Source organism: Microtus oregoni, unplaced genomic scaffold (genome assembly GCF_018167655.1).
Source record: "Microtus oregoni isolate MIOR12 unplaced genomic scaffold, Mior012 000001F_ref0000356, whole genome shotgun sequence".
In the NCBI taxonomy this organism is placed as follows: Eukaryota; Metazoa; Chordata; class Mammalia; order Rodentia; family Cricetidae; genus Microtus; species Microtus oregoni.
This window is the reverse complement of record NW_024543060.1, coordinates 64078957-64100692: the sequence shown is the minus strand read 5'-3', so window position 1 is coordinate 64100692 and position 21736 is coordinate 64078957. Positions and strand designations below refer to the sequence as shown.

The window sequence follows — 21736 nt, the reverse complement described above, 5'->3', positions numbered from 1 at the left end:
ACAGAGCCCAGACAGCCTCTTCCCCTTCGCTGTTATAATAAACAAGCCGAGGCTGCCGCTTACAGTGGAGCAGCTGAGGCTCCATCAGAGCACACACGAGCCACTGATGCCAGCTTTTCTGTCCATGTGTCTGTGTGTCTGTCCTTTCTTCATTCCCTCACTGCCCCTCAAAGGTCCTGTGGGTGTCAGACCTAAGAGATGTGCTAAAGCAAGGCTAGAGATTGAGAAGGTCATGATGTACCTGGGGGACATAGTGAGATCCTGTCTCAAAATAGAAAGTTAACTAGAGATGTAAATAAGGAGTTTAGCCATAGGGACAGGTGGTAGACTAGAGGACCAAAACTGTGTTCCCAGCTCTACAGTTAGGTAATTCACAAGAGCCTGTAAGTGCAGGCCCAGGGAAATCAATCATTTGGACTCTATGGGTATTCCTACTCACATGCAATAGAGACACACATGCAGACAGGCAAGAAACTTTTTAAAATTAAACTGAGTAAAATGGATAATAATGATACAAGAACGATCACTTTGTGTTTTTACCAAAATTGGAATCATTGCATAGACATAGCAGTTTCTCCTGTGGCTCGATGTTCTCCATGGTCACACCGAAAGAAGACAAGTCAGGCACCTGTGGATGTCCCTCCCAATGACAAGTTTGTCCCGAGCCCAGCATCTGCCTTCTCCTGAGGATCCTCTCCCTCACACCGCACTCTTATACCCCCCAACTATAGAATCAGAAGCAGGCTTCACAGAGCTTTGTCAGGCTTCAGAGAGGCCCTGTAGAAGATGGCATCGGCAAGAAAGGTTGGCAGGTAGCTCACAGGGATGAAGAAGAGCTTGGCATCCCAACCAGCTGAATATCGGGTCCGGGGGTGACGGGAAGTCAGCGCATGCTCCATGCAGTCCGTCACCAAGGAGAGGTCCTTGTTGCACTTTTGGTCCAGTGACTTTAGCCCTGTCATATCTGTGCAGAAGGAGAAAGTATTTAGGGGGTGATTACCTCTACCACACATAATCTAGACCAACATGGAGGAAAGCCTCACTAGAGCCCAAGCCTCCCATGTCAGAAGCCATGCCCAAGCCTAGCCTGTCCCACATCATCAGGAGGACACAGCCCGGCTTCAAGGAGCAACCATGCACATGCTCCACCTGGGTCTCAGCTCATGGAAAGTGCTGTCTAACCCTGCTCCTGTTGGTGACTTCACTCTCGGCTGAAGAGGATGAGGGGTTCAGATGGAACAGAGTCCCAAGCTCTAGGTCAAGGAACTCACATCCCGAAAATGTGCCCACCCATGCCATGGGTCTAAATGCTCTTCCTTTGAAGAGAAAGATCATGTGGTTACTTCGGGTAAAATGAACATGAGCCTAGGGATTCAGACTAGTTTGACTTAGGCTCTCAAAAATCGCGTACGAGATGCCAGAAACTTCTCTCCATACACCTCTTTGACTTCTGAGCTGGCCCGGTCCCACAGCATCTTAGCATAACATAAATGCATGTCAGTATTGGAAGCACCAGTCGAGAAGAAGCCAGGCTCTACAACAGCCACCTTCACTCCAAAATAGGACAGCTCCCTCCTGCAAGACAGACAGACATTAAGGACTTCAGAGGACTTTCTGTGAAGTCACTCAGAATCAGAGTACAGTCACATGACAACGTGAGCCTGTGGTGAGGAGAGGCCACAAGCTTCAGACAGGCATTGTGTAGCAAATGGGGATGAAACTCATGGTGAGGGCAATGCCTCTGCACTTTAAATGTCACCCTAAGTACTTGGAGCATGAAGCTCACCTGCCTAAAACCAGGCACTCTGTTCTATGACAGCATGTGCGAGCTCTCTCCGTGTAGGGTTGACGAAAAGATCACCATCCTTTTCCAGGTCACCTCCATCTCACCCCTAAGTCTCAGTCTGCCCTCATCGGTCCCAGGACGCTCCCAGGACATCTCCTCCTTGCTTCCCTCAGGGGTCTTCAGAGAGCAAGCCCTTGCCTGCCACTTCCTCCCATCCACAGCCTCCATGTTCCCTGCAGCCAGGGATGGACCTACCCAGAATGGCTCCCCTCTTGCCATACCTTTGATGTGCTGTACATAACTGTCCAGCAATCTATGGTTCTCCTCAGGTCTACCTCAGCCCACCTGGTGACCATCCTCCTCCATATCTCGCCTGTCCTTTCCCCAAGGAGAATCCACCTACAATCAGGTTCCAGGTTTCCATGTTCAACCTTCACTCTGCTGCTGCCCAGTCCTGCTAGGGGACCCTGACGACAAAGAGATGACAACCATGGCTGACACAGCTGACTGGGCCATGGCCACTCCTAGGGAAGGACCTACATTGTTTGTGTCTCCTCTCTCAGTTGCTGTAGTCTTTAGTTCAGGCTCAAAACATTTCTGCTTGCTACATTTGTTGATTATGGACTCCACAGGGGCCTCCCTCACACCTGTCTGTCGATATGAATGAGATGTTCAGCCCAACTCAAATATGTGTTTTGCATCATAGAGCTCAAAGGTTGGTATTTTTGACCCCAAACACTTACAGGTCAAATTCTAGGTCACTAATGACTCCTGGTGCCCTGCTTCCTCCATGACAGGAAAGATGAATCAGCTCTCAGTCCTGCCCTCTACTAGAGACATGGAAATGTGCTTCTCAATGTCTGATTCAGCGAAGATGAGCTGAAAGGACCCCCAAATTCCAGGGTGTCTCCCTCCACGATGGCATACTAAAGGCCTTGATTAAATAGATCCCCAATAAGCTTCCCTCAAGGACCATCAAACCTGGCAAATACCTGAGGGAGTCTGAGAAGGCCTCCACACCATACTTGGAGATGCTGTAACCACCACCAAAGAAAGATACTCGACCCATGATGCTGGAGACGTTGACCACACGTCCCCTGGCCTTCCTCACTAAGGGCAGCATGCTCAGAGTCACCTCGATCACGCCCAACAGGTTCACATCCAGTATCTTTGCAAAATCCTCTTTGTTCAGCCACTCATTGGGCCCCGAGGGGATGGAGATGCCAGCATTGTTGACTAGGCCCCACAGTCCTAAGTACAGTGGGAAGAGAGAGAGTTACAAGCACAGGTACAGTTATGGATGAAATGCACACTCCACAAGATAAGACAGCTTAGACATGTGTTTACTGGAGACTAGGACACAGTGAAGAGCAGCATGGTGTCATCAGGGCTGGGGAACCGTCCCTGATTCTGTAAGCTCACAGCATGGATACCATCCTCTAAGTCTCCATGACCCAGGTCTCTGCCTGGGAAGCAAGAAGCAGTCATTCTCACTTGCTGATTTTAAGATTGGGTGTTGAGGATGCGGTGCGCCCATGCTGATCTAGAGAACAGGCAATTGTGATTATGTTTTCCAGATTATCCCCATCCTTGTAGATATTTTATTCTTTCATTTGTGGTAATGGATGGAATTGGAATTGTCCCTTCTTATAGATTTGGTGGCTTGGTCATTGGGGAAAGCAATTTTGAGAAGGATTGGGAAATGTGTCTTTGCTGGAGGAAGTGTGTCACTGGGGTTGGGATAAGTGGTTTGAAAAGAACAAGCCAGGCCCAGGGTCTCAATCTTCCTGCTGTCCGGATGGATGCATGTAGAACTGATGTGGATGTAGAACCCTCAGCTCATTCTCCTGCACCGTGCCTGCCTGTGTGACACCAGGCTTCCCAGCATTCTGATAATGAACTAAGCCCCTGAAACTGTAAGCCAGCCCCCATTAAATGCCTTCCTTCATAAGGATTTCCATGGTCATGGGCTTCCTCCACAACATAGAAAACTAACTAATACGCACTGTGGCCTTATCTTTCATAGGGCAAGTAGAAGCAGTAATGAGGTAGTATTGGGGAGAGTGGAAACCGAGGAGAATACCAGGAGAAAAGAAAGAGAGGACAAATTAATGCCTGGATGAAATTAGAACAAAAACCTAAAGACCTGATTGGAGGATGTTTTGAAAAACAGTGTTATGTTCAAGGCTCTGATGAAGCTGGGCCTTGCAGGGTCCAGCATCAATACTGAGCAGCTCTCCTCAGATGCTTGCAAAACCCAGGGACGGGATAAGGGAAGTGACAAGGCTTGCTGATCACCAACAGCACTGAGCCTCCCCTCTCAACCACAGAAAATGGTGCCCTTCCTTGCACCTCAGCGCCTCTGGTCTTTGGATCCTGGATGCCCAAGTAGCCAATCAGTAAATCTTACAACTAATACCACATCTAATCTATCACTATCTGTGCAGGGTGCGTTGGAGATGGCTTGACTGAGAACAAGCACGGCATTTGCTGATTAAAAAGAATTGCTCAATGTGTCATATTCCACTTTGGCATCCAGATTTTATCTTCTTTTGTTTTGAGGAGCCATATGGAAATCTACTCCTGTAGAAGCTTCCTAAAATACATGAATATAGGCTATGAATTTAAATGGGTACACCATAGGATGGGGGGATGATACCTGACCTAGACATCTTATGCCACTAAATAAAACCTCCAGTGCCATGAACGGGTTCCATCCAGTTGAGTCATTGGTCAAAAGGTCTCCAGGAAGACCAATTCCTGACTCCCATTACAGGCTGTGTCTGTGTGTGTATGCATGAGAGAGAGAGAGAGAGAGAGAGAGAGAGAGAGAGAGAGAGAGAGAGCCCTTCCTAGATTTTCTTTCCTAAGTCATCCTCCAGTGTGAGTGTGCACTTAATCATGACAATGATTTTGGCTTCCCAGAAGGAATCCCAGGTGGAAGGGGAGACCAGGTTCCTGTACTGATAGAGGAGATGCAACTGTCACAGGACCAGCCAGCTTCACACAGAGCCAGGGACCAGCCCTCCTCTCTCTCACTCTCTCTAATGTGGCACTCAGCAGCCAAGAATTCAGTCTTCCTCCATACAGTGGCAGAAAAGGACAGACAGGAGTGAGGACGTGAGATCACACAGGGTACCAGCTGACCAAGAGTAGAGAGCTTGAAGGACTGGGTGTAGGAATAAGAGGAAGGGCTGATGTGCTGGGGAGGGCCGGAGTCTACAGCCCCTTCAATTCTACCCCCACACACATTGGGAATCTATGTGGGCAAAGCAGACATTCCCTTCATGCCGCCAAAAAACCAGCAGACACAGACAGAGATCTCACTGATACCTCTGTTCCCAACACGCTCCTTCACCCACTGAGTGGCTGCCACAATACTCTCTGTCTTGGTGACGTCAAGGATCACTGTCTCCAGCCTGTCTGATGTCTTGTTCCTCAGTTCCTCGGCTCCCTTCTCCGTCAGACATGCAGCCAGCACCCTCATGCCTCTCCTGTCCAGCAGTCTTGCCAGCAGGTTCCCAAAGCCCGAGTCACAGCCCGTGATGAAGACATGCTTGTCTTGGAGATGGCTCACCACCTGCCTCTCTCTGATCAAGCGCAGGAGGGTCCACAGGCCCACTAGAGCCACCAGGTAGAGCCACATGGCTTTCAAAGGACAGGCCCAGACAGTCTGGGACTGAGTGAACCTGGTCTCTATTCCCAAAGGATGAAGTAGGCACAGAGAACTCAGAGACACAGAGAAATGCAGGCTTTAACCAGAAGTACAGACTTTGTTCTTTGTCCACTGTCTGTCTTCAATATTTATTCTTGCCTCACTTCTCTGCTCTTTCACCTGTTTCCTAATCTGACATATAATGACTTTTGGCATTCTCTTATTTGTTGCCAAAGAAAACACCACTGTCTACTCAGTAACACACCTTCGTTCTCTTACGATCTTTGCTTCTTTTTCATATGGTGTAGCGGCGTAAACGAATGCAGACAGATTGTAAAAATACATATAGTTTTAATGTAGAAATAGACTTACAGAACCACCGTTCCCACGGAGACCAGGAAAGCAGAAGAGACAGCTCGGAGCAGGCTCGCCCAATTTATAGGCAGACATTAGCCCGAGGCGAACACGCCCCCTAAGGGGCGGGACTTATCCCTACAATGTGGGAATACACGCATGTTTCCTAACATGAGTGGATTATATTCCGGTCCCTGTCTCACCTTGTGTTCTGCATCTTGCACTCCATCTCCACAAACACAGGATTTGGGATCATAATTATGTGCTGTGGCCCATCTTCACTTGGACTCGGGCCACGTTTACAACGAAATCTGGCCCCAAGCTCAGGGTCCTTCCTCCTCAGACTCCTCAGCCAGAATCTCTCTTCAGAAAACAAAGTTGCTCTCTGATACAAGCCACAACATTATACAGTAATTAATCATCCATCTTTTCATGAATGACTTATCAGAACTAGGGTCCTGGTGAAGGCTATTTGGAGCTATTGCTTTGTGAATAAAGTGGCTGTCTTTTGCTGTAGGTTTTCACGGTAGCTGACTCCCCTTCTGTTACATATCATGAATTAACTCTCACAGTTCTGAACTGTTTCCTATGCCTTTGGACTACATGTGAAAATGGTTTTCCGCTGTCAGGCCTTTGTTCCTCTCTCCTAGGTAAATGCATAGATCTGCCTTTCTATGATTCTCTTTATCAGCAGGCATTTGATCAGTGCTTAGGGTTCATATAAGAGCATTCCATTTAAGATATGCACAGATATACAAGGATATAGATTTAGTACTTGTTCCCTCTTTGCTCTTGTTTCTGAGGAGGAAGGATCCTGAGCTTGGAGCCAGATTTCCTTGTAAACATGACTGCCTTGGTTCCAGCTCTGTTCCTGCTTCTGCCCTGCCCCTGTGTGCTGGTTTGCTTTTGTCCATGTGACACAGTGAAGAGTCACCTGGAGACAGGGAATCTCACTTGAGGGATGGCCTCCCTCAGATTGCCTGTGAGCATGTCTGTGTGGCACTGTGGGATTGTCTTTGCATTTTCCTCTGCTCATGATACCACCCAGTTGCTGACTCCCTGTTGCTTACAAGATTAAGTACTCTCATTAACTTCTGAGGTACCATGTCTGCCTGCACACAACCATGCTTGCCATAGTGATAATAAGACTGCACCTCTGCAATTATAAGTGAGTCACTGATTTAAATGATTTCCTTTATTTGTGTTGCCAGAGTCATGGTGTCTCTTCACCCTAGGACTGAAGTTGGTGCACGGGTCTGGGTATTGCTGTGATAAGCCCATCCATATTTTTGCTTGGAGGAAATAGATTCTGGGGCTGTGGATTAGAAAAGCAGTTGAATGATATACAGAAGCAAGTCTTTTGATAGTTAAACAGCTAGCCTTTCAGAATGCTGATGCCATACATAAAACTGCTTGAAGGCCTTTTAGAAAGAAAAGTAACATTACTGATTATATTCGGGTTTTTTTCAGATATTGACCATTTGTATAATCAGGGACTGACCATAGCTGCTGCTTTACAGGGAAAGGCTGTCAATGATGTTCCCTTCCAACAAAGACATCAAGGCCCAGGAACAGTGAGATCTACTGGGTCTCCTAGAACTGCTTTGGGTGTGGTCTCATGGGGCATCACATCAGGCAATGTCCTGATAGGAGAGTAAGCCTGTGGCCAGGGAAGGAACCAGGACTGTGCAAGAGATGCAGGAGAGAGAAGCATTGAACTAGCAAGCACAGGCCAAAGAGAAATGACCAAGGGAACCTCCTTTTAGGAAATGGACATAAGGGCTAGCCTCAGGTCATAGACAACTTTTGGGGTAACCCAGAAACCGGTTCTCCCACAAGAAAACCCATTCAGGAACATCGAAGGGCAGGCCCAGGCAGCACAGGGCTCAATCTCAGCTCTTCCATATACACATTCTGGCTGCCCAAATGGGAATGCAAGCTCTCCCCACTGGGGTTTATTAGAGGGCACTATGGGGCTACTGTTGGGAAGAAGTAGCATCACTATGAAAGGGATCCTTGTTGCCCCTGGAGTCAGTGACACTGATTACGAAGTAGAAATCAAGGTTAGGACTCATTTTCTGTAGTAAAGAGAAGCCAGAGGCTTTCACAATTAATTTGACTTCCCATTGTGCAAACCAAAAATCAAAGAGAGATAAGAGAGGAGATGTCAGATTGGGTCCATTTGACATCTATTGTCTACAAGTCAAAGTTCCGCAGTAACCAAAACTCACTTTGTTTACAGATGAAAGAATGTTTCCTAGTCTTCTTCATACTGGTATGGATATTTCTGTTATACCTGTTAGTCAATAGCCTTCAAAATTGCCAAAAACTGGACTATTTCACAGTTACAAGGGATTGGTCAGACTCAAAATCCTGAACAAAGTAGGAATGAGCTTTACTGAAAGGATGGAAAAGGTCATGAAGGAACTTTCCAGTCATACATTGTTCCTCATTTCCCTGTAAATTTATGAGACCGACATATGCCCCAAGTGGGGTATATTTAAATTCCTCCAACAGTTATTGCTAATCAAATGTTTCAGCAAGGATTGTTACCAATCAGGGTCTAGACAAGGAAAATAAGGGAAGAATCAATACTATCATACCTAGCAAAAGGTCTTCCAAGGTAACATTAGAATATTTTTAGGAGAGGTCACTGAGAAACCTGCACCCCCGGCAGGTTACCAAATTGTCTGGAAAAGTAACAAGCCTGTATGTGTAAATCAGTGGCCTCGAATAGAAGAAAAATTACAAGCTTTCTAAGAGCTAGTGCCAGAATAGCTGGGTAAATGTCACATTATATCTCCACCCTGGAATTCTCCTATTTTTGTAATTAAAAAGAAGTCAGAAAAGCAGAGATTAATTCAGGATTTAAGAGAGGCTAATGACACCATGCAGCTGATGTGAGCATTATAACCTGGGTTGCCTTCTCCTATAACTATACCAAAGACACCCAAAAGATCATTTCAGAGTCAAAAGATTGTTTTCATGCCATCCCTTTGGTACCACAAGATTGTCAAAGATTTGCATTTAATATTAATAAATAACTTCAGATAATTTCAAAGAGCCAATAAAAATATATCAATGGAGTGTCTTACTTCAGGGTATGGCAAACAGTGTGTGCCAGAAATAGTTCTCTCAGGCTATACAAAATGTTAGAGATCTATTTCCACAGGTTTATATTGTCCATTATATGGGTAATATCTTACTTGCCCATAAAGATGAAGGAGTTTTACTTGAGATATATGAACTACTAAAACAGAGCATACAGTGTTAATCGTTGCTCCAGAGAAAATACAAGAGACCCACCTTTCCAGAATTTAGATGATATGTTAAATTCTAAAGAAAAAATTATGCCTCAAAACTAAAAATTAAAAAGGATAGTTTAAAGACTCTAAATGATTTTTAAACGTTGTTGGAAAACATCCAATAATTGAGACCTTATTTAAAATATCCTACGGGAGGCCTTGATCCACTAAGTAAAATTCTTAAAGGGAACAGTGATCCAAATTCCACTAGACAGCTTACAGAAGCAGCCAAAGAGGCATTCACACAGTTAGAGAATGCCATAAAGAGACAGCAAGTCCATTATATTAATTGTGATCAGCCTTGGCAAGCATTACATTATCTACAAAACTTACTCCTACAGCAGTATTATGGCAAAAAGGTCCACTTTTATGGCTGATCCCCAACATATAGCGCCACAACGAGGAGCTGACTGAGGAACCCCAAAAAACACAGAAGAGTACCAGGTGTACAGGGGGCCCATGAGGAACCCCAGAGGAAAAACTTGCCCCACAGGTGAAGAGGTGAGTAATGAGCACTCAGAAATAAGGAGATATTAAAAAAAAAAAGCAAGAAGTGAGGAAGAAAAATTAAGAGTAAAACTGTATATAGTTGAAGATATGAGACAAGGAAATAATATTCAGTCATTGGTACAGTTGCTTGGATGTGTTTTGATAGCTATAAGAGCTAAAGTGGATCAGAAACAAAGGCAGAGATATTTAGAGTTTGTAAATAGCACATTCCCACCCCTACACTGGCAGCATCCACGCTGCTGCCTTGGGGCGACTCTGGGACTTAGGGAAGCCAAGGGGAGGCCCTATCTTCCCATACAAGTGCAGTGCTGTGGTCACAGAGATGCAGCTTCTATCACTGCTGAACAGGTAGGAAGAGTGAAGAAAATGCAGTGTTTGACCCAAAATTTGCCTAGGTTAACACTGAGATTGTCACAGTCCACACACATGCCCTGTAGCCTGCTGAGTCTGACCCGCACTGTAGCCAACTGAGTCTGTGCTATATGGTGGAGCAAGGAAAGGCAGGCAGGAAACAAAGAAACTTAGAGGAATATTTTTACTCCCCACAGTCAGCACTCAGAACTGGTCAAACTAAACTGAATGCTGGGAGAAAGAAGGGTGGAGTCAGAGAGAAGCCTTGTGGCCATACACAGATCAACAGAAATACATACCTACAGAGGTGAATCCCACATCAGCTTCTAGCCTGAAATCGCTGCCTTCAGACCTCCTACAGAGATCACAAAGTCTTTTCCCTTAGCTATTTATAATTTACATACTTAGGGTACAGGTTGAATGCCACTGGATGCCAGTTTTTCTGTCCATGTGTCTGTATGTCTGTCCTTTCTTTCTTCCCTCACTGATCCTAGTCAGGGCTTCATAGCTAAGCCAGATTGCTGCAGCAAAGCAGAGTCAGAATATCTTTATGTACAGGTGTAGCATAGGAAGAACCTCTCTCAAAATAGATAATTAACTAAAATCATAAATAAGGAGTTTAATCATAGGGAAAGGTGATAGATTAGAAGACCTAAATTGTGTTAAACTCCACAGTTAGGTAATTCACAACAGACTGTAACTCCATGTTCAGTAAAATTAATAATCTGGACTCCATGGGTATTCCTACACATATGCAATATTGACACACATGAAGACAGACAAAAAAATTTAAATTAAAATAAGTAAAATGAATGACCCGAGTACATGGAAGATCACTTTCTTATTTTTACCAAGATTGGAATCATTGTTTAAACAAAGAAGTTTTTTCTGGGGCTCTATGTTCTCCATGGTCATACCCAAGGAATAAAAGTCAGGTACCTATGAATCTCCCTCCAAATGACAATTTTATCCCGAGCCCAGCATCTGCCTTCTCCTGAGGATTCTCGCCCTCACACTGCACTCTAAAACTACCAACTACGTAAACAGATGCAGGCTTCACAGAGCTTTTTCAGGCTTCGTGGAGGTCCAGAATAAGATGACATCTGCAAGACGGGTGGGCAGGTAGCTCACAGGGATGTAGAAGAGCTTGGCATCCCAACCAGCTGAATATCGGGTCCGGGGGTGACAGGAAGTCAGCGCATGCTCCATGCAGTCCGTCACCAAGGAGAGGTCCTTGTTGCACAGTTTGTCCAATAACTTTATCCCTGTCAGATCTATGCAAAAGGAGAAAGGATTCAGGGGGTGACTACCTCTGACACTCCTGCTCTAGACCAACATGTAGGAAAGCCTCACTAGAACCCAAGCCGCCCACATCTGAAGCCATGCCCAAGCCTAGCCTGTCCCAGGTCATCAGGAGGACACAGCCCAGCTTCAAGGAGGAATCGCACACATGCTCCACCTGGGTCTCTGTTCAGAGAACTCTCGCATCCCTGCAAGAGTGGAAACAAGTCCAAGCTCATGGAAAGTCACTGTTTCGTGACTCCAGCTTCACTTTCATGTCATAATAATAAGGGACTTAAATGAAACAACACCTTACATTCTAGAAGCCAGGATCTCTTTATGTGGAGAAATACCCACCCTGTACCAAGGAAACAGAGGCTAATCATGCTCATTTTAAGAAGAAATACCTTAGGGATACTGCTGTCAACACCACCAGGAGACTTAGAATTCTAGACTCCTTTGCTTTGGACCCCCAAAACCCACTCACAGGATGACAAAAACTTCTCGTCATAGATCTCTTTGACTTCTGAGCTTGCCCGGTCCCACAGCATCTGGGAGTGTGTCGAATGCCTGTCACTACTGGAAATAGCAGTCTGGAAGAAGCCAGGTTCTATGATAGCCACCTTCACTCCGAAATAGGACAGCTCCCTCCTGCAAGACAGACAGACATTAAAGACTTCAGAGGACTTTCTGTGAAGTCACTCAGAATCAGAGTACAGTCACATGACAACGTGAGCCTGTGGTGAGGAGAGGCCACAAGCTTCAGACAGACGTTGTGTAGCAGATGGGGATGAAACTCATGGTGAGGGCAATGCCTCTGCGCTTTAAATGTCATCCTAAGTATTCGGAGCATGAAGCTCACCTGCCTAAAACCAGGCACTCTGTTCTATGACAGCATGTGCGAGCTCTCTCCGTGTAGGGTTGACGAAAAGATCACCATCCTTTTCCAGGTCACCTCCATCTCACCCCTAAGTCTCAGTCTGCCCTCATCGGTCCCAGGACGCTCCCAGGACATCTCCTCCTTGCTTCCCTCAGGGGTCTTCAGAGAGCAAGCCCTTGCCTGCCACTTCCTCCCATCCACAGCCTCCATGTTCCCTGCAGCCAGGGATGGACCTACCCAGAATGGCTCCCCTCTTGCCATACCTTTGATGTGCTGTACATAACTGTCCAGCAATCTATGGTTCTCCTCAGGTCTACCTCAGCCCACCTGGTGACCATCCTCCTCCATATCTCGCCTGTCCTTTCCCCAAGGAGAATCCACCTACAATCAGGTTCCAGGTTTCCATGTTCAACCTTCACTCTGCTGCTGCCCAGTCCTGCTAGGGGACCCTGACGACAAAGAGATGACAACCATGGCTGACACAGCTGACTGGGCCATGGCCACTCCTAGGGAAGGACCCACATTGTTTGTGTCTCCTCTCTCAGTTGCTGTAGTCTTTAGTTCAGGCTCAAAACATTTCTGCTTGCTACATTTGTTGATTATGGACTCCACAGGGGCCTCCCTCACACCTGTCTGTCGATATGAATGAGATGTTCAGCCCAACTCAAATATGTGTTTTGCATCATAGAGCTCAAAGGTTGGTATTTTTGACCCCAAACACTTACAGGTCAAATTCTAGGTCACTAATGACTCCTGGTGCCCTGCTTCCTCCATGACAGGAAAGATGAATCAGCTCTCAGTCCTGCCCTCTACTAGAGACATGGAAATGTGCTTCTCAATGTCTGATTCAGCGAAGATGAGCTGAAAGGACCCCCAAATTCCAGGGTGTCTCCCTCCACGATGGCATACTAAAGGCCTTGATTAAATAGATCCCCAATAAGCTTCCCTCAGGGACCATCAAATCTGGCAAATACCTGAGGGAGTCTGAGAAGGCCTCCACACCATACTTGGAGATGCTGTAACCACCACCAGAGAAAGACACTCGACCCATGATGCTGGAGACGTTGACCACACGTCCCCTGGCCTTCCTCACTAAGGGCAGCATGCTCAGAGTCACCTCGATCACGCCCAACAGGTTCACATCCAGTATCTTTGCAAAATCCTCTTTGTTCAGCCACTCATTGGGCCCCGAGGGGATGGAGATGCCAGCATTGTTGACTAGGCCCCACAGTCCTAAGTACAGTGGGAAGAGAGAGAGTTACAAGCACAGGTACAGTTATGGATGAAATGCACACTCCACAAGATAAGACAGCTTAGACGTGTTTACTGGAGACTAGGACACAGTGAAGAGCAGCATGGTGTCATCAGGGCTGGGGAACCGTTCCTGAGGCTGTAAGCTCACAGCATGGATACCATCCTCTAAGTCTCCATGACCCAGGTCTCTGCCTGGGAAGCAAGAAGCAGTCATTGCTGTAAGCTCACAGCATGGATACCATCCTCTAAGTCTCCATGACCCAGGTCTCTGCCTGGGAAGCAAGAAGCAGTCATTCTCACTTGCTGATTTTAAGATTGGGTGTTGAGGATGCGGTGTGCCCATGCTGATCTAGAGAACAGGCAATTGTGATTATGTTTTCCAGATTATCCCCATCCTTGTAGATATTTTATTCTTTCATTTGTGGTAATGGATGGAATTGGAATTGTCCCTTCTTATAGATTTGGTAGCTTGGTCATTGGGGAAAGCAATTTTGAGAAGGATTGGGAAATGTGTCTTTGCTGGAGGAAGTGTGTCACTGGGGTTGGGATAAGTGGTTTGAAAAGAACAAGCCAGGCCCAGGGTCTCAATCTTCCTGCTGTCCGGATGGATGCATGTAGAACTGATGTGGATGTAGAACCCTCAGCTCATTCTCCTGCACCGTGCCTGCCTGTGTGACACCAGGCTTCCCAGCATTCTGATAATGAACTAAGCCCCTGAAACTGTAAGCCAGCCCCCATTAAATGCCTTCCTTCATAAGGATTTCCATGGTCATGGGCTTCCTCCACAACATAGAAAACTAACTAATACGCACTGTGGCCTTATCTTTCATAGGGCAAGTAGAAGCAGTAATGAGGTAGTATTGGGGAGAGTGGAAACCGAGGAGAATACCAGGAGAAAAGAAAGAGAGGACAAATTAATGCCTGGTTGAAATTAGAACAAAAACCTAAAGACCTGATTGGAGGATGTTTTGGAAAACAGTGTTATGTTCAAGGCTCTGATGAAGCTGGGCCTTGCAGGGTCCAGCATCAATACTGAGCAGCTCTCCTCAGATGCTTGCAAAACCCAGGGACGGGATAAGGGAAGTGACAAGGCTTGCTGATCACCAACAGCACTGAGCCTCCCCTCTCAACCACAGAAAATGGTGCCCTTCCTTGCACCTCAGCGCCTCTGGTCTTTGGATCCTGGATGCCCAAGTAGCCAATCAGTAAATCTTACAACTAATACCACATCTAATCTATCACTATCTGTGCAGGGTGCGTTGGAGATGGCTTGACTGAGAACAAGCACGGCATTTGCTGATTAAAAAGAATTGCTCAATGTGTCATATTCCACTTTGGCATCCAGATTTTATCTTCTTTTGTTTTGAGGAGCCATATGGAAATCTACTCCTGTAGAAGCTTCCTAAAATACATGAATATAGGCTATGAATTTAAATGGGTACACCATAGGATGGGGGGATGATACCTGACCTAGACATCTTATGCCACTAAATAAAACCTCCAGTGCCATGAACGGGTTCCATCCAGTGGAGTCATTGGTCAAAAGGTCTCCAGGAAGACCAATTCCTGACTCCCATTACAGGCTGTGTCTGTGTGTGTATGCATGAGAGAGAGAGAAAGAGAGAGAGAGAGAGAGAGAGAGAGAGAGAGAGAGAGAGAGAGCGCCCTTCCTAGATTTTCTTTCCTAAGTCATCCTCCAGTGTGAGTGTGCACTTAATCGTGACAATGACTTTGGCTTCCCAGAAGGAATCCCAGGTGGAAGGGGAGACCAGGTTCCTGTACTGATAGAGGAGATGCAACTGTCACAGGACCAGCCAGCTTCACACAGAGCCAGGGACCAGCCCTCCTCTCTCTCACTCTCTCTAATGTGGCACTCAGCAGCCAAGAATTCAGTCTTCCTCCATACAGTGGCAGAAAAGGACAGACGGGAGTGAGGACGTGAGATCACACAGGGTACCAGCTGACCAAGAGTAGAGAGCTTGAAGGACTGGGTGTAGGAATAAGAGGAAGGGCTGATGTGCTGGGGAGGGCCGGAGTCTACAGCCCCTTCAATTCTACCCCCACACACATTGGGAATCTATGTGGGCAAAGCAGACATTCCCTTCATGCCGCCAAAAAACCAGCAGACACAGACAGAGATCTCACTGATACCTCTGTTCCCAACACGCTCCTTCACCCACTGAGTGGCTGCCACAATACTCTCTGTCTTGGTGACATCAAGGATCACTGTCTCCAGCCTGTCTGATGTCTTGTTCCTCAGTTCCTCGGCTCCCTTCTCCGTCAGACATGCAGCCAGCACCCTCATGCCTCTCCTGTCCAGCAGTCTTGCCAGCAGGTTCCCAAAGCCCGAGTCACAGCCCGTGATGAAGACATGCTTGTCTTGGAGATGGCTCACCACCTGCCTCTCTCTGATCAAGCGCAGGAGGGTCCACAGGCCTACTAGAGCCACCAGGTAGAGCCACATGGCTTTCAAAGAACAGGCACAGACAGTCTGGGACTGAGTGAACCTGGTCTCTATTCCCAAAGGATGAAGTAGGCACAGAGAACTCAGAGACACAGAGAAATGCAGGCTTTAACCAGAAGTACAGACTTTGTTCTTTGTCCACTGTCTGTCTTCAATATTTATTCTTGCCTCACTTCTCTGCTCTTTCACCTGTTTCCTAATCTGACATATAATGACTTTTGGCATTCTCTTATTTGTTGCCAAAGAAAACACCACTGTCTACTCAGTAACACACCTTCGTTCTCTTATGATCTTTGCTTCTTTTTCATGTGGGAATACACGCATGTTTCCTAACACGAGTGGATTATATTCCGGTCCCTGTCTCACCTTGTGTTCTGCATCTTGCACTCCATCTCCACAAACACAGGATTTGGGATCATAATTATGTGCTGTGGCCCATCTTCACTTGGACTCGGGCCACGTTTACAACGAAGTCTGGCCCCAAGCTCAGGGTCCTTCCTCCTCAGACTCCTCAGCCAGAATCTCTCTTCAGAAAACAAAGTTGCTCTCTGATACAAGCCACAACATTATACAGTAATTAATCATCCATCTTTTCATGAATGACTTATCAGAACTAGGGTCCTGGTGAAGGCTATTTGGAGCTATTGCTTTGTGAATAAAGTGGCTGTCTTTTGCTGTAGGTTTTCACGGTAGCTGACTCCCCTTCTGTTACATATCATGAATTAACTCTCACAGTTCTGAACTGTTTCCTATGCCTTTGGACTACATGTGAAAATGGTTTTCCGCTGTCAGGCCTTTGTTCCTCTCTCCTAGGTAAACGCATAGATCTGCCTTTCTATGATTCTCTTTATCAGCAGGCATTTGATCAGTGCTTAGGGTTCATATAAGAGCATTCCATTTAAGATATGCACAGATATACAAGGATATAGATTTAGTACTTGTTCCCTCTTTGCTCTTGTTTCTGAGGAGGAAGGATCCTGAGCTTGGAGCCAGATTTCCTTGTAAACATGACTGCCTTGGTTCCAGCTCTGTTCCTGCTTCTGCCCTGCCCCTGTGTGCTGGTTTGCTTTTGTCCATGTGACACAGTGAAGAGTCACCTGGAGACAGGGAATCTCACTTGAGGGATGGCCTCCCTCAGATTGCCTGTGAGCATGTCTGTGTGGCACTGTGGGATTGGGCTTTGCATTTTCCTCTGCTCATGATACCATCCAGTGTCTCAGCTGACTCCCTGTTGCTTACAAGATTAAGTACTCTTAGGAACTTCTGAGGTATCATGTCTGCCTGCACACAACCATGCTTGCCATAGTGATAATAAGACTGCACCTCTGCAATTGTAAGTGAGTCACCCAATTTAAATGATTTCCTTTATTAGAGTTGCCAGAGTCATGGTGTCTCTTCACAGCAATAAAAACCCTAAGACGGAAGTTGGTGCACGGGCCTGGGGTATTGCTGGGATAAGCCCATCCATATTTTTGCTCGGAGTAAAATGGACTCCGGGACTGTGGATTAGAAAAGCAGTTGAATGAGTTAAGTGCTGACTAATGGGCCGTACTAGTAGGAGCAGGGAAGATAGTGGTGCTGAGTGTCATTTGGTGACTTCTGGGTATCCACTCAAGAGGCTTCAGAGAAGAATTTTAGTATGTTGCTTAGAAATTATTCTTGTTATATTTTGTTGAAGAAAAAGGCTGCCATTTGCCCTTGTCTGAAGAGTCTGCCTGAAGTTAAAGTGAAGAGTTTTGGATTAATTACCTCGGTAGAGGAAATCTCAAAACAGCCTAGCATAGATTCTGTTTCATGGTTACAAGTGTTAATGCTAATGAAGATTTATAATAAAAAGAAGCAAGCTGAACAAGGAAAATATTTGTGGAGGAAAAGATTACCAGAAAGTGGATTGGAGCTAAGTTCTGTGTCCAGAGAGATAGAGTAAGATATGGAACAGAGGAAACAGTGACCTCAGGGCAAGATCCCACCCAGCTACATTTCCCACTTGTGGAAAGGAACTAAAGGAAAACTGAGGTTTGGTGAGACATATCTTTCAACCCAGTACTGAGAAGACAGAGGCTGATGGATCTCTGAGTTGGAGGACAGCCTGGTCTACATAGCAAGTTCAAAGACAGCCAGGCTAAGGCAGCAAAAGAAATCTGGTAAAGAAGTAATTAAACAAGGGGCCTTGAAGACCCCAAGATGTTGGAGATGCCAGAGCTGTGGTATACCTGCCAAGGAAAGCTGCTAACAGGAAGTAGAACCAGTCCAAGGGAAGAAGTGTGTTGCAGTCACCAAAGCTGAACGGTCTTGGTCTGAGACAGGTCCAGCCCTCCTGATCAGCTTCCTCACAACCTATAGTTTGTAAAGTCAAAAATGCTATTGTTTTTTTCTAAAATTGGATTTGTGTGTGAAGGTGTTTGCGAGTGTGTATACATATGTATGTTAACATGTATGTCGAGAAAGTTGTATATCAAGTAGACTTCATAGTCACACTTGCCTTCCACTGTGGAGGCCCAAAAATGTGAGCCTATTTCTACCTTGTCTGAAGATCACAGAGTTTGAGGTTGCTCAAAATTGTTGACAACAACCAGGGCTACACATCCTGATTCAAGACGTGGTTACTTGGTTCTTCTGACATTAAGATGGCCCATACAGGTAGATCCACTCCACCCTCACCAATGGTTAGGATATACAAGCATACTTCTGCTCCTTCTTTTGAAATAGGAGGTTTGATACTTCCGAAGGAGTAGTTGCCTTTAGGATACTTGGTCTAGGGTAGATTCACTGTCTAAACGACAGCACACTAACGACTTGATGGCTCAATATATTGAAGTAAGTAACTGTTCTCGTTGTCCTTTGTATCATGTTAAAACATTCTTTTGTCTTCTTCTGCCTATTTAATTAGGGTATAAATGTGTATGGAAAATTGAATGCTGTGGATTTCAGTATTCACTGAACTTCCTCCCAATGCTATCCTATTTTTTATTATTATTTTCACTCGTGTCTTTATCCTCTTTACTATTTTTCTGATCCCCATTTCCTTGCCCTGGTAAGTGGTATATTTGTTGAAGCTGGTCTCTGACAAATGGCACCCAATGTGGGGCGATGGGTGAATCCTAGAATGCACACAAGTGTGTCAAGGTGTACAATGAAGTACACGAGGGACCCCTCATGAAGAAAATTACACTACTGTAAACAAAGGACACAGTCATTAAGACACAAAGGCAACCTACTGAATGGGAGCACATCTTCACCAACCCCACATCAGACAAAGATCTGATCTCCAAAATATTTAAAGAACTCAAGAAACTAGATGTTAAAATTCTAATTAACCCAATTAAAAAATGTGGTACTGAACTTAACAGAGAATTCTCAACAGAAGAAGTTCAAATGACCAAAATATACCTAAGGACATGTTCAACTTCCTTAGCTATCAGGGAAATGCAAATCAAAACAAATTTGAGATACCATCTTACAAGTGTCAGAATGGCTAAAATCAAAAACACAAATGATAACCTATGCTGGAGAGAATGTGGAGTAAGGCGAAGACTCATCCATTGCTGGTGGGAATACAAACTTGTGCAACCACTTTGGAATTCAGGTTAGAAGGGAACCATAACCCTCTGCAGCATCGAAGGATCTGCCAGATGCATTTACAGGACTGGGGGATATAATCAGTCAGAGCCTGATGACTCTGAGGACTGTGATGAGGAATCCACCTCCCTCAGTGCTTGGAGACAGGAGCATAATGGTAAAATTTAGCAGGAGATAAAAGGCTTAAAAGAGTTGGTAACATAACTTTTACAGAAACTAGACACTTTACAGATTCCCTCTTACGAGAAGAGTAGTTCTCTTACTACGGTAATAGCTGGTTTAGACTCACCTATGGTACAAAGAGCTCCAAAGCAAGGAAGACACTTAATATTAATCATGAGTCTCCCTTGCAAGCTAGCATTAGAGAGGTTGCTCACAGAGGGGAAATATGCAAGGATTTCAATTGTTTCCTGTAATGGAGCAAAGATATGCTCAAGGAAATCAACTCAGGGTACATGCTCCCTTATCATTCAAGTTACTCAAAGAATTAAAAGCAGTCTGTGTTCAATATGTCCCCACAGCTCCATTTACACAGATGTTCCAAAAAAATATGGCTCTAGAAGCTCTGCCTCCAAGGTACTAGAATCAGTTGGCCAAAGCTTGCCTGTCAGGAGGGGACTACCAATGTGGAAAACGGAGTTTGAACAACCATGTCAGGCCACAGCTGAGAAAAAAAAGGGCCCAATGAGTTCCTAGTTCTTATGGAATGCTTGTTGCTGAGAGATCTTATACAGGGACGGAACAGCAGCTAAACCTTGATATTACCAAAAGGCCTGGAATAGACTTCAGTCTCTAAAGAGCAAACAGAGGAACTGTCCAGTATAAGGCAGGGACCACATGAACTGTTTCAAGACTTTGTCTTCAGACTGATGCAGACATCAAACAGGTTGACTGGAGATACAGAAGCAGGACTTTTGATAGTTAAACAGCTAGCCTTTGAGTATGCTATATATAAAGCTGCTTTAAGGCCTTTTAGAAAGAAAAGTAACATTACTAACTATATTCGTTTTTTTTTTTCTTCAGATATTGACCACTTGTATACTCAGGGACTGACCATAGCTGCTGCTTTACAGGGAAAGACTGTTAATGATGTTCCCTTCCAACAAAGACATCAAGGCCCAGGAACAGTGAGATCTACTGGGTCTCCTGGAACTGCTTTGGGTGGGGTCTTATGGAGTATCGCATCAGGCAATGTCCTGATAGAAGACTAAGCCTGAGGGCAGGGAAGGAACCAGGCCTCTGCAAGAGATGCAGGAGAAACATTGAACTAGCAAGCACAGGCCAAAGGGACATGACCAAGGGAATCTCCTTTTAGGAAATGGACACGAGGGCAAGCCTCGGGTCATAGACAAATTTTGGGGTAACCCAGAAACCTGTTCTCCCACAAGAAAACCCATTCAGGAACATTGCAGGGCAGCCCCAGGCAGCACAGGGCTCAATCTCAGCTCTTCCATATACACATTCTGGCTGCCCAAATGGGAATGCAAGCTCTCCCCACTGGGGTTTTTTAGAGGGCACTATGGGGCTACTGTTGGGAAGAAGTAGCATCACTATGAAAGGGATCCTTGTTGCCCCTGGGGTCATTGATGTTATTCTTTTTTTAAAAATGCTGCAAGATCCCCACGGCAGTAGGTAGCAGAAATTCTGTAGGTCCCAAATGGTGGTAGCGGGCCATGTGGTGGCAGGCAGCGGGCTCTGGGAGCAGCCAGTCCCAGGCAGAAATGGCTGCCGGTCCCAGAGCAGTGGCCCAAGCAGTGGTGGTGGCGGGCCATGTGGCGGCAGACAGCAGGCCCTGGGAGCACCAGTCCCAGGCAGAGACAGCTGCTGGTCTCAGAGCAGTGGTGGCAGGCCATGTGGCAGCAGGCAGTGGGCCCCAGGCAGAGACAGCTGCTAGTCCCCTAGCAATGGCTGGTTCCAGGCAGGGAGACACATGGCGGGCGGGCAGGCAGAAGACAGAAACATGGATAGACAGGACATGCAGGGTGAGGTTGAATGTTTATTCAGGGGGTTATGGAGGAGGAAGGGTGAAGGGGGGGACAGAGAGGGAGGGAGGGAGGGAGAGAGAGAGAGAGAGAGAGAGAGAGAGAGAGACAGAGAAGGGGAAACAGAGAAGTGGGGAGAGAGGCAGAAGCTGCCTCTCCGAGAGGAAGATGGAAAAGAGAGTGAGCTCAGGCTGGAAGCTGAAGATCAGCCTGCCTCAGCAGATGGGGAGGGGAATGGGTGTGGCTTGTCTCTTAAAAGGACCAAAACCATAACATTCCCAGGTCTTCCTTATAATAAAAAGCACGCAGTCAAGGAAGCAGAAAAGGAATGGCCC

General features: G+C 46.0%; 2 protein-coding genes across 3 annotated transcripts; both read right to left on the bottom strand.

The window, feature by feature from the left end:
• Positions 1 to 461: 461 nt before the first annotated feature.
• Positions 462 to 5556, bottom strand: LOC121460434 (retinol dehydrogenase 16-like). Of its 2 annotated transcripts, none has more exons than XM_041670821.1 (4): positions 5120 to 5556; positions 2779 to 3037; positions 1412 to 1575; positions 462 to 964 (listed from the first exon to the last, which is right to left on the bottom strand). In XM_041670821.1, the coding sequence occupies exons 1-4, from the start codon at positions 5430 to 5432 to the stop codon at positions 747 to 749; spliced, it is 954 nt and encodes a 317-aa protein (XP_041526755.1). In that variant the 5' UTR covers positions 5433 to 5556; the 3' UTR covers positions 462 to 746. The 2 variants fall into 2 exon arrangements, with proteins under 2 accessions (XP_041526755.1, XP_041526765.1); XM_041670831.1 differs by having other exon boundaries at positions 1438 to 1575.
• A 5231-nt stretch (positions 5557 to 10787) lies between these two features.
• On the bottom strand, positions 10788 to 15975 carry LOC121460442 (retinol dehydrogenase 16-like). Its single transcript, XM_041670843.1, has 4 exons — positions 15528 to 15975; positions 13097 to 13355; positions 11730 to 11893; positions 10788 to 11235 (listed from the first exon to the last, which is right to left on the bottom strand). Exons 1-4 carry the CDS (start codon positions 15838 to 15840, stop codon positions 11018 to 11020), a joined length of 954 nt encoding a protein of 317 aa, XP_041526777.1. The 5' UTR covers positions 15841 to 15975; the 3' UTR covers positions 10788 to 11017.
• Positions 15976 to 21736: the final 5761 nt, after the last annotated feature.